General features: G+C 39.3%; 1 protein-coding gene and 1 long non-coding RNA gene across 2 annotated transcripts in view; both read right to left on the reverse strand.

Moving 5' to 3' along the window:
- The window catches only part of sft2d2b (SFT2 domain containing 2b), a 12,265-nt gene extending 5,467 nt beyond the window's left edge, over positions 1-6,798 (reverse strand). The window contains exons 1-7 of the mRNA XM_040142221.1: positions 6,574-6,798; positions 4,164-4,253; positions 3,447-3,532; positions 2,723-2,804; positions 1,117-1,152; positions 667-725; positions 540-569 (exon numbers count right to left, since the gene is read on the reverse strand). Of these exons, the coding sequence (XP_039998155.1) occupies positions 540-569; positions 667-725; positions 1,117-1,152; positions 2,723-2,804; positions 3,447-3,532; positions 4,164-4,253; positions 6,574-6,642 (452 nt within the window). The 5' untranslated portion in view covers positions 6,643-6,798. The remainder of the gene's footprint in view (positions 1-539; positions 570-666; positions 726-1,116; positions 1,153-2,722; positions 2,805-3,446; positions 3,533-4,163; positions 4,254-6,573) is intronic.
- A 1,541-nt stretch (positions 6,799-8,339) lies between these two features.
- LOC120798261 lies at positions 8,340-9,938 on the reverse strand. The gene is made up of 3 exons (XR_005708664.1): positions 9,730-9,938; positions 9,554-9,652; positions 8,340-9,235 (listed from the first exon to the last, which is right to left on the reverse strand). It is a non-coding gene; the product is annotated as an uncharacterized LOC120798261 (long non-coding RNA).
- Positions 9,939-13,422: the final 3,484 nt, after the last annotated feature.

A 13,422-nucleotide genomic window follows, 5' to 3' on the forward strand; every position in this document is an offset into this window, starting at 1 on the left:
ACATTCACTCAAGTATTGCACTTTGGATAAACTTTGAGATACTTGTACTAGTTTTTCCATTTTATGACACTTCATACTTCTACTCCACTAGAGAGGGAGATATTCTACTTATTAGTGCTCTACATTGGTCTGGTTACTTTACAGATTAAGATTTTACAAACACATTTTTATGGATTAAACTGCCCCACAGGATCAATAGTTAAATACTCACATTCAGCTCCACCTTGACTAAATACAATGGTAAAGTTCTACTTCCGCATCAATCAGTGATAATAATCTAATAATATAGTACAGGGGCTTCTGTTTTCTGCACAAGGAGTACTTTTACTTTCAATTCAAGTACATTTTGCCGATAATACTTCTGTACTTTTACATTTTCAGTGCAGTATTACTTCTTTTATTGAAAGGAAAAATGATGATGTCCGGTACTGTTGTGCAGTAGTTCCCATCGTTCTTAGCTCGTGAAGCTTTTCAGTATTTTTTAGTACGACTGATGTTCTATATTTGTGAGTGCAATAGTGTTAATTTGTGTGTGTTACCTGGCGAAGGGGATGTAGGAAAGGCCGTACCTGTGATGGAGCACAGCAGCAGTCAGACAGGTAAAACAGACAGGCAGCTTTACAGTACACGTGTGTGCGTGTGTGTATACATTTGTGTGTATTATACCAGGTGAAAGCCAGAAACTGAAGGACACAGAAGAGCAGAGCGAGACCGTTATTCTTCCACTGCAGAGAGAGTGAGAAGGTGATTCAAAGACAGCAAACGCAAAAACTGACATTATAACAAACTGCATCCAAAACATTGTACAATGTTTTTTTTTTAACACCTAAAAATACAGTACATAGACCCAAAATGCCACTGAATGTGATCGAACTATTAAATTTAATTAAATTAAATACACTGCAACAGAGACATTACTGTATAATTCACTCAAAGCCCTCTGCCATTTGGGGAAGATTTTACAAATTTACTCAGCAATAAATTCAAGTTCATGATATATGTTGCAACAGGATGATTATAGTCAAAGTTGTATCAAATATCACCTAAATATTCATCTCAATCTTTCCACAACTTCACAATTATAGACCGAGTCTACGAATGAGTCGGGTTTCTCACCCAGAAAGCAGCACACAGCGTCAACGCCAGACAGACCTGCAGAGATACAGACACACAAATGCTGCTTTAAACTGCTGAATCAGGTCCACACAGTCCAACACTGAGCTCAAATTCTAAAATCATCTGATGTGTCTATGTTGAATTTCTGGGTTTGTTTAAAAAGCCATGAACCCGTTAAGGATCTGCCTGTAGTTTTATGCTCGATGCTCAACAAAACGGCCCCAAAATGTCTCCAAAAGCTCCCCAGAAGTTTGACATATCAGCATCACTGAATCATGTCTCTAGTATCAGCCAAAATGGCTTCTGTCTCATGTGGGTGACTGGCTCTGCCTATAATACCTGTTCACTACACAGGCTGTACACATGGTTGGAAGACAGTTTAATTGGCTTCAGTACCTAAATGGTTTTAGGCTGCAGACACATTACTGGATGAATCTAGGGGCCATTAAAACTTGCATGTGTATCGGTGCGTGTACTGATGTAAGCAATAGCAAACTTTACCGGTCCAATCATTCAGTCAGTCCCTTGAATTCGTCTGCACCGGCTTTGTTTTGGACGTGTAGTTACCACACGAAAACAAACTATGGAATTCAAATACCTGCCTTCCTGTCATTGTCACAGTGCTTTGGACGTACACGAGCTGGTTTACTCAGGGGACTATTAGTTCTTCAGAATGAGTTCTACTGTGATGAGACAAGATAGCTACTAACTGCTTTCTGCTGCAACATAAAATCTTGTCATCAGGTACAGTCTTAGAGATGAGATTGCGAGTTTTCAAACAAGGTATTACATGAATACATTCAAATATAAGCATATACATTTATTAATATAGGAATATGAACAATATTATTTATGACTTATTATATAAAGATCTCAGAGCGCCGGCGCTCTGTCAACATCGAGGGGTTAACTTCCTGCGGTTAACATCAGTCACAACGGTTAAAAATATAGAAATCCAGAATAATACATTTAATTTCAGGTTAACAGACTCAGACTCAGGAACATGGATCTACAGATGATGATGTGCATAGTAACCATCAGTGTGATACCTACAGGCTGGAAAATATAATTAAACAAAATAAAACTTTAGCTGCGTTAGTCGTTTTCTGCCAATTTCAACAAAGAGATATTTACGCGTCCGAGTCCCAGCAGTGTGCACTTGATGTTCAACAGGGGAATACAGCAGCAGTAAATTAGTCCCCATTTTGATGATGATAGAAACAAATTGTGTGACTCCGGCAATGTTAAATTTAAAAATGGTTAAGCACTTGAAGAATCAGAGTTAACCAGTTGCCAAGATTGTTTAAATATTAAAACATACTTTTAAGTAACTATATAAACATGTACCAGAGTGCACTTGTTTGCTTATCTGTTTCTTGTTTATTTACATTTCATTTTCTTCTTTATTGTATTTGGGCAACGTGTTGGTTTCAATTACTTTATTCCAGTTTTCTCTTTTTTCTATGCAAAAAAAAAAGTCACTGTGAAACCACAAAGAACGTGAGCCAGACTTTTACTCAAACAACCCTGGAGCCGTGAAATAACTGCTCACACTTCTTCACTCCATTACACACACACACACACACACACCAGTGTTTCTACTCACCAGCATGATGATGGTGGCGAACGCTCTCTCTTTGGCGCACATGGTCCTCAGCTGCCGCCAAGGACCAATCAGGAACATGGTGCTGGAAACACATCAGAAAAAATATAAAACATAAAAAAAATAAAACTTTTGATTTCCCTGGCTGAAATGAAGTCTTAAAAGTTAAAGGTGATACTGACTTCCACCACTAGAGAGCAGCGGCTCCTTCCTTTAAAATCAAGCAAAAGACACTGAGCTGAAAACAGGCCCCCCCAGGGATGATGGGTAGTGTAGTTTCTCAGTTAATGCCAGTACAAAAACTTCTGGTGAGGCAAATTTTAGTATTTTATTCTCCGAGCCTTTGGAGCAGTCTGTCAGTTTTAATCAGTTTTATGGTCAGTATTTATTTTACTTTATTCATGTTTTAAAATGTTGCTCTCATTGATTTTATTTGTCATGGTCTTTATTCTATTTTATCCGGTTTTATTTTATTTTATTCATTTATTTTAATTTTTTGAATCTTTTTAATTGTTTTATTGTTTACATTTGAACTGTCTTTTCATCAGCTTGTCAGTCACCTGTAAAGTGCTTTACCGAATTAACCTTGTACAAGTTGTGCCATAGAAATACTTTTGATTGTATCATTTGGCCTGGTTTCAGACTAATCTGGATTATCTGAGCCTGTTTCTGTGTGGTTGGAATTTGTTAGACTGGTTGGTCAGACCAGGTTGGTTCTGGTTGATACCTGGCCAGAGCACAGATGTTTCCCACACTGTAGAGGACAGCGAACACGGCGAGACCAATACCTGGGATCCACAGCATACAGGTACCCTGAATAGAGAGAGACAGACAGACAGACTGTTACCATGGAAACAGAAGGGCAAGCCAGACCACACCAATGGATACAGCGAGACAAGACAGGAGGTTACCAAAGAAACAGAGACAAAGAATCACAAGACTGTTACCATGGATACAGACAAGAAGACAAGACAGTTCGTCGCCATAGAAAAAGAGAGTAAAGACAGATAAGCTGTTACCTTGGATAAGGACAGCAACACAAGAAGGGCTGTTACCATAGAGACGGAAAGAAAGGACAGAGACGAGACAGGCTGTTGCCATGGAGACAGGCATGAAGAAAAACTGATGGGCTGTTACCGGGATACCAACAGGATGACAGGTTGTTACCGTAGAAACAGACAGGAAGTCTGACAAATGAGCTGTAACTGTAGAAGAGAACAGGAAAGACAGACAGGTTGTTACCATAGAAACAAGCAGAAAAGACGTGTAGGATGTGACCATGGACACAGAAAGGAAGACAAGACAGGTAGTTGCTGCAGCAACAGACAGGAAAGACAGATGGGCTGTTTGCATGGATACATGCAGGGACGAGAGACAGGGTGTTACCATAGAAACAGACAGTGTTGTGTAGGAGCATCATTAAGTTACAGTCACACCCACTCACCAGGATGGAGCTGAACACACCCAGGAAGAAGCAGACAATAAAGCCCTTCATCCTCGTCCCCCAGGCCAACGTCGATGCCTGATTGGCTCTCTGCACAGATATCATTATCCTCATCATCATCATCATCATCATAAGTCATAAATTCCAAAGGCTGTTCATAAATCACGTACAAAAACACAACTCTGAAATGAACAAATACATAAATGCAGTTGTCCAAATGTGATATCTCTCTGTAGCAACCCCTGTGTCTCCACAGGCTGAGTTTTCTATAAATAAACTGAAACAAATGGCTGTCTGGAAAGTAGAGTCAATCAATCAATTAACAACCACATCAAGAAACCTGACAGCACGCTAAGGAAAACAGACAGCTGGAATGTAGTGTACATGGATAAATAACTGTAGTTAAAGGGTTGAAACATCCAGATCCAGCAGGTGTGTTCAGGTCTAAATACAGAGAGAGACTGCTTCAGTCTAAAGGAAATATGGACAGAGTTTCATCACAATGAGAAGAGTCACATCAGCACCGAGGACATGAAAAAAGAAAACCAAGTTTCTGTCGACAGAAAACAACAAAGGGATGATTTTCAGACAGAAGCAAGTTCAGAGTCTCTCACAAACAATCAACACCAGATACTGTAGATTTGACACATTAGTGAACCGTTGACTGTCATCACATCAACCTTTTTTTTCTGCGTAACTAACTCCGTCTTCTAGACAGAGCAGTTGAAAATAAAGTAAAACTAACGACATCTGTATTTACTGTACTTTTTCACGAGCTCCTGGTGTACTTACTATACATGTACCATTTCTAAGGAATTCATTACAATGAAAAGAATTGACAGCGATGTTGAAGCAATAGCTAAGATTTTCCAATTACTTTTCTCATCCCTCTGTGCAACGTTATTTTCATTTTCGATTAATCTTTTGATTATTTTCTGGATTAATCAGAAAAGTGAAAAATGCCATGAAAACGTGATGTTTTTAAATGTTACTATCATGTTAGACAAAGAAAAGCAGCAAATTCTCACATTTGAGAACATGGAACTATAACACAGCATTTTTGCTTTAAAAATGACTTAAATGACCAATTGATATAGTTATTTGATATATTTGGTGATTCATTTTCTTCAATTTACAAATCAATTAATCAACTAATTGCCTATTTTCATTAGGGCGGATCAGAGTGCTAAGAAGCTTCGACTGTTGCCATGGTAATCAGCATCCAAATCAGTATCTGAATGCTGCATTTTTTTGTTTTTTTTATTATTATATATGCATTACCACAAAAATCCCAAATAGCCCATGAAACAATAAATAGTAATCTAAAATTATTCCTTATGCATCAATGTTATTTATTATATCACAAATCTCCAATGACTTTGGCAAATCACCTTTAAGATCAAGTTTGTGTTAACTTTAATTTTTCATGATATTAGAAAGTAAGCAGTGAAAAACTAAGGCGTAATAAGGTGAAATTAATACATTCTCTTCCTCTATTTACTCATTGTAAGAAGATTTGTCATTAATAAAGGAGGGTATTAATGTAAGTATAAGCCATACGGCTCTAGATAAGGATTCTTTTCAATGCTGGTGACTATATCAGTTAGTTTTTTAGAAGAATTAGTTTATTCTATTCTTTGTTTTTCTAAGTTGACAATTAAAGCTTCTCGATTACCTTTTTGCTTTAACAGGCAAACACAGATCGTTTATAAACTCTTAAAATGAATAAATAATAAAAATGTGTTTCTGAGATGAAGTTTCTGCAAACTTTAATTTTTCATGATATTGGAAAGCAAGCAGTCAAAAACTAAGCTGTTCTGTTCCTCTATCAACTCATTTTAGGAGGATTGGTCATTAATTGAGTGAGGATTAATGTGAGTGTAAAACATATGGCTGCAAATACCGATCGATTTCAATGGTGGTGAATGTGTCAGTTACTTTAGAGATGAATTTTTTAATCACTTAGTCTATTCTATGTCCAAAAATAGTCAAAAATCTCCAAGGTGATGTCTTGAAATGTGTTGTTTTGTGTGACCAACAGTAAAAACCCAAATACATTCCGGTTATGTTGATATAAACCAGCAAATATTCACATTTTAGAAGCTGTAACCGCGGATTTATTGGCGCCTTTACTTGATAAAACGATAAATCGATTAACAGAATTGCTGCTAAATACTTTGTGAATTTATCGACTAATTACTTTCAACTCTAGTGATGGATATGCGAGTTTAATAGCACGTCTGCGAGGAAAAGCACAAATTAAAGCAGGCTCAGCCTCTGATAACTTAACTTAAATGAACAGGTACAGTAAGTGACGACCTGTTTTTGTTTTTAACTGGTTTTCTTAATTAAAATCAAATATTCAGGAGCTAACGGGCTAAAAACAACACTGATGCTAGCTGCCGTTCACCTCCAGTATGCCGTTCCCGTCCGCGTTTCCATCGTCCTGACCGCTCAGCACCTTCTTTAATTTATCCATAAACTCCTGTTTTCCCTGCCGGACGACGGGCCAGACGCTCGGTGAACTTCCAAAAGCCTTCCAGGTGTCTGCAGTTTCAGGTGAGTGAAGTTAAACTGAAGATGAGGCGTCAACGCTTCAACAGGTGCGGCACTTCCGCCTGCAATACCGCCTCTGGCCACGATGGGACCGAAGGGGGCGCTGTTTCCCCCACAGCAACGCAAGCGATCCTTAGGTACTTGGATGGTACTAGAGTACTGCCAGTTTATGGTACATTATACCTCTGCTCTACTACATATTGTACTTTTTACTCCTCTTCTAGGTACTTTGATTTTACACACAAAACCTTCGATCAGCTCATAAAATATGATGCATTATTATAGAGGCTGTTCGACTCCTGAATGTTAAACCTCAGGCACTTTAAGGCAGATTTTGTTTCTAGCTGGTTTTCTTAATTAGTATGTTTAGGCATGGACGGATTATGAGAATATGGGCCCTGGGCACAGGCTTTTAAAAAGGCCCCCCACCCATCCAACACAGAAGCAAGGCTTGTGGCTACGTGGTTGTTTTGAGTCATTTGCATCTCTTTTCATTGACTTTACAACAAGAAATATTAACAGTCAATTTAAACAGAGACTCTGGTCCAGGGGCCACTGGCCAGTAGGCACATTCAATAATCCTTCATGCATTTAGGTTATTTATCTTCTGTATATGGTTTTATTATTAATATGTTGAATGTTGTCATGTCTGTCCTGTTGCTCTATGAACTCAACAAGGCAAATTTCTAATAACATTTGTGGTAGTGCCAATAAAGTTAACTCAGATCAAATGCACTGCACACACACACACACACACAGGTGTTTTCAGTTATGAGGCTGTTTAGATCTGCTCAGGTTGGATTTGCATGAGGTCCCCAATAATGATAAAGTGTCCTGCAACAAAATGAACAAAGTCCTGAAAAACTACTATTTTTGATCTTGTTTTATAAGCTAACACAATATTATCTTGTGCACATAATTTAAAAAAAATCATCTTTCAGGCTCCATAATTTTAAACTCTGAAGGGGGGCATTCTGCAAAGCCAGTAGTTTTACTTAGGATAATTTAAGTGCATTTTGCTGATAATACTTTTGTGTTTTTTACTCAAGTAGAATCTTGAAAGCAGGACTTTTACTGGAGTACTTTTACACTCTGGTATTGCAACTTTTACTAAAGTAAAGGATCTGAATACCTCTTCCAGCACTGACATTTGCAAATATAAAACCATATTATATTGTCAAGTTTTATGAAACTGGACCCACAGTCTCTTTCTCTTAGAACTAAACAGCCAGCAAAACACTGACCAAACCAGGTCTATGTGTAACTGAGACGATTAAAAAAACACAATTTTTTCCTTGACTACATTTATAATTTTATCTCTTATTGGTATTTTTAATGTATCCCAAGCTTCCTATCACTCTTGCAATAGCATAAAAAACATGTTTTGTTACGGTACTTGACATTTTACTGACGATTGCTGTCAAGTTTTTTTTTCTACTTTCTACTTTGCCTCAGCTACGTACATTGAAGCTGCTTATGCTAATTTTACTTTCATACTTGTTTACAACTTCCTGACATTTTGAATGCAGTTTTCTACCGCGGTTATTGATTTTTAGTCAAGAATCAGAATATTTTTTCCTCTTACAATCAAACTTTATTCAAAATTCATTACAACGCTGCTAAATTCATAACCAGTTTCAGTTTAGTAAAACAATACTAACCAATACACTCGTCATGTCACACACACATACTCACAGCGGAGGTTACTGCGGTTGTACGTTAGCTTAACAATTGGCCGTTTATGTAGTTCTCTACTGCTATCCAGTGCATGTATGGGTTATATGTCCCATACTATCCAGAGTTAAGATCCATTGGCTCAGATGCATTCAGAGAAAATTGGCTGCTTATTGCTTGTGTTGCTTCAATATGCTGAACAAGTCCCTTGTTATTCTACCGAATAATATACTTTCATTTGTATCCACTCCCAGTGGTTCCACTTCTTATGATGTATCTGAATGTTTCAGTGTATTTTGATGATGACACTGTCTTCTCCGAATGGTGTTTTAGGTAACTATGATGATATCGTAGTCCACTACATGAGGTTTTCAGGGACCTTGATATCCTCTTGCTGCTGGCATCTTAGGGGATTTAATGGTGTCATAGTCCACTGCTGAACGTTTTAGAGTACAATGAGGTCACAGTCCACCAATGGAGGTTTTATGGGAGTTTAATAATGTCACAGTCCAGTGCTTTTGGGTTTAAGAAACTTTGGGTCTTTGGTTGTATCACAATCCATTAGATGACATTTTAGGAGACTGCATGGATGTCAGAATCCACTGCTAGAAGTTTTTGACTACACTGAGGTCATGGTGCAGTGGTTTAAGTCTTAGAGGACTTTGATAATGCCACAGTCCACTGCAGGATGTTTTATGGGAGTTTAGTGATGTTATTCTCCCTTCCTGGTGGTCTTAGGGGACTTTGACTCGGGTGGAGCTCCAGTAGACGGGCTGTGGCATGGAGACCTGAACATGACACGTAGGACAGCACTGTTTTCTCCACAACCACTCTTCTATACACTGCAGAGAGGGACAAAGCGGGAGTGTCTGTTTTTATGCACATTTTGAATTTGTACAAACCTGAATGAAAATAGATCAAAGATATGCTTCCAATAAATTATGGCATTGTAGGCATGGCATCTTTATCAATTTGTGACAATGCTGAGATGCAGTTTCACCTGCCATTGCAGCCACTGACCACATAGTCAAAAAAAAACAAAAAACAAAAAAAACACTACAAAGTATTTTAGGACAGAGGAGACACACTGATTCAGGACAGTAACATATAATATAGTGTTGAGAGTGTGTGTGACAGTGTGTGTGTACAGTGTTTGTCACCTCTTTGTGGAAGGTGTGTGTGCACTGCAGCTCTCTGGTGCCACCGGTTCCTTGATTTAAGTCGTTATGACAGATCAGACACACACTGTCTGCATCGCTCTGCAACACATACACAGTTTAAAGTCACAAAAACTTTCTCAACACGGTTTAGTTTTGACATCACTCTTTTTACCCACCAGCGACATGACGTTGCGTCTTCTGAACTGGCCTCTCCTCTCGGGCACCTTGGCCTCTGGGATTGTAGGTATGAGGGAGGGCCTTCGCTCCGGGCCGGGAGTGATGGCCTCCTGCGGCGAAGGCAGGAGGCGACGGGAGGAGGAGCGGCGCAGCAGGACCCTCGCCGTCACTGGAGCTTGGGTGGATGAGTGGAGACGAGAAAGCTGCATGGCCGAGAGTGTAGCCTGGACACAGAGAGAGACTAGTTAATGTTTAACCAGCTAAAAGGTTGAAATAGTCACTACCTCCAGTAGATCCAAATACGGTAGATTTTTAATTCCATCAGATCCAATGTCAGCAGTATCAGTAAAAAAAATAAATACAACTTTTGATTCAATCGTATGGGCTGTCACATTTTAGATTTAACTGTTCTTTACTTCTTCCTCTTGGGTTTAATTTTTGCCTGTGTCCTTTCTCTCAGTTCTCAGTCAAGTCAATTTATTTAGAGAGCACATTTAAAAACAACAAACGCTGACCGAAGTGTTTCACAGAGAGATTCAGTTAGGGGATTATTTGATAAAAGCAGAGACAAGTCTATGCTTTTAATAAACAGTAGAAGTTTGCAGAAGTAGAAGGTTTCATAAATAGCTTTTAGAACAGAATAGCTCACTGATTGCACTGGCAAAAATAGACAAGACTAGGAGTCTGAAATCCTCATTAGTGGCCTTAAGAGGCCGCGCTTCTATTTGACACACAACTGAACCAAAGTGCTTGGAGCCAACTGAGCAACTGAGCTGCCCTCTTTAGAGCTGTATGCTTGTTGCTAACGCAGCTAAAAATGGATCTGGAGAGGCTCTGAAAGCCTGAAGCGATGTAACAGCTAAATGTCAATCTGCTCCTGGAGAAGTTGAACCTCTTTGTTGTTCTTCAGGCTCAGGGTGTCTCTGATCAGCAGCTGTGAACTGCCTGAAGACACAGGCAGTTCACAGCTGACTAAATAAACTGAAGTTAACATATCTGACTGGTCTGGCTACTCTGATGCTCTTCCTGAAAAAAGGAAGTTTGCAGTAAAGCCACTGCAACTTCAGCACTGTCTAAGTGAAGGTATACTGTAGAGTTGGCTGGTGCAGAGAAGCACACAAGCATGACTGCGTTCACCTCATGTGGTGTGGTGTGGTATGGTATATGGGAAAGGTTCACGTCGTTAGGACTACTCAAGACTATGACTGCAGAGTCGAGCGTGTGAGTGTTTGTGCGTTGATAATAAAGCACTATGTCCACTACATTTGGGTTTAAATACTTTGAATGACATTCTTTACTTGGTGTGTAACATCCATATTTGTTTGCTTTTTCAGGCACTTCTGTATTATTAAGTGCTAAGTTGTATATATCGGAACTTCCACAAAAAAATTCCCAGTCATAATTAGAACTTGGATGTTGACGTGAATAACACTGGTAATGACGGTGACTTGATTCACAAAATCAGACAACGACAATGAATACATTCAATGGATTGTGTATTGAAAGAGACTGGAAGTAATTTATTCCAATGAAGGGTAACTGATGGACAGTAACAGACTAGTGAAACTGGTGCCCTGTTGTGACCATGAGACCTGTTTGCTGACAGATGACAAATACTTTGGAGTTTCTCAAAATTTGCGTCAACAAGACACAGTAACAACAACAACATTTTGAGGCTACGTACAAGCCAGAAACTGTTCATTGTGGTAAAATGAACACAGCATAACACTATTTTTATAAAGGTTGGAATTATAGTTTTGCAAAGGTAAACATAAACGTCTCTGTGGATCTTCAAGAAGAAGGGTTTCATGGCTAACCGTAAATCGCAGCTCCTGTCTGGAGAAAAGTGTACAAGTATAAAAGAAACCTGTTGAGCCCAAAGAAGCATGTTTCAGCTTTTACTCAACCTTATCATACAACCATATCTCAACAGATAGATATTCATTCAGTCTGATATGACATTGTAACACCTATGACATCTTTCTGAGGTGTTGTATCAAATAAATTTCGTTGATGCAGTCCCCAGTAAGTAAAACTTTACTTTACACCTCTTCAAACAGGAGTTCTGTGAGGTAGCAATACTCCTCCTATGTTCCTTTGTTCAACATATTCCTCCATCCATTTTTCTGCCACTTATCCTGGTCCCGGTCTTGACGGCAGCAGACTAAGCAAGGTAGCCCAGATGTCTTCCTCCCTAGCCACATCCTCCAGTTCCTATTGGGGATCCAAGAAGAGATGGGATGTGTCATCCCTCCAGTGTGTTCTGGATCTGCCTTGGGGTCTCCTCCCAGTTGGAACTACGTTAAATACCTCCCCAAGGAGGCATCCAGAAGGAATCTTAATCAGATGCCGAAACCACCTCAACTGGTTATTTCAAATTGAAGGAGAAACAGATCTTCTCCAAGCTCCCTCTGGATGCCTGAGTTCCTCAACCTATCTCTGGTGGTGAGCTCAAACACCTTCTTACTTGTATCGCAAGAACTTCCCATATTCTTTTGCTCATTAAACAAATCTCCAGAACAGGTAATAATGGAGGTTTTGGGAAGATTTTCTTGCCAACTACCACTTTCTGACCTGTAAAAACCTTTCAAGTCAACAGGATTACGACTGGGCAATTGGGACTTTTTTGTTTGAAAGCTCCAATATATCCAAGAAGGAGAACTAATTTTGATGCCTCACATCAGCCAAAGTCCTTCATTCAAGACAATCTTTGTGTTGTGCAGTAGTGCTATTCTTACCGGACACGGCAGCGAAGCCCGGCGGTCGGTCCTCATTCGGACTGGTGGGTCCAAACTGATTCTACTTTCAGCTCTTCCCCCCTCTGCCTCCCCTGCCTCTTCCTCCTCTTCTCCAATTTTCTCCTGCAGAGTCCCCCCTCTGTACTGCTGCATCCAGGCATCGAAGATCCTAGCACCTTCCTCCTCGTCATCCTCCTCTTCCTCCTCCTCCTCTTCCTCCTCTGGTCTCATAGGGCTCGGGTCTTTTGTGTCTGAAAACACCTCAGCTTCTTTTTGGTCTGGATCCATTGCAAGGATATGTATATTTTCGGCTAATTAAAGCTAATGATACTTCGATAAACAAAAAAACAAAGTAAACGAGCCCAGTATTATTTTCAACTATGCAACAACAACCAGGCCAAGTGACAACCAGGCAATGTGTCACCCTTGCTAATTTATAACAAGGCCAAGTCAGAGCTATGCCGAAATATAAATGTAGAATTACAGTAACGCTAAATGATACCTCAGCTTCTGGTGAGATACAACCGGGCTAATTTTCGTTTAGGCTAATTTAGAGCCATGCTGAATAATAACTAGGCTGAATTTTAACCAAACTAAATTACTGCTAAAATAGGTAACGTCCTGGTTAATCTACAACCATGCTAATTTCAAACAAGTTTCAGCCAAAGAAATTTAACAGGCTAGGCTAAATTATAACTAGCTGGATTAGAACCAGGCTAATTTACTTTCTAGGCTAATTTACTAACAACTATGCTAAATTACCACCAGGTTAGGTTCCATCTAGGCTAAATTAGAGCTAGGCCAAATAACTTCATGAAAACCAGGCTAGGTTACAGCCGGGTCTGTTACATCCAGGCTGAGTCAGGTAAAAATAAATGAATTCAATGAGTTATCATTGGGAAGTTACAGTGTAATCAGTTTAGGAGCAGTTAGATCAGTCAGCTGTTGGCAGCT

This window comes from Xiphias gladius, chromosome 13 (genome assembly GCF_016859285.1).
Source record: "Xiphias gladius isolate SHS-SW01 ecotype Sanya breed wild chromosome 13, ASM1685928v1, whole genome shotgun sequence".
NCBI classification, from domain to species: Eukaryota; Metazoa; Chordata; class Actinopteri; order Istiophoriformes; family Xiphiidae; genus Xiphias; species Xiphias gladius.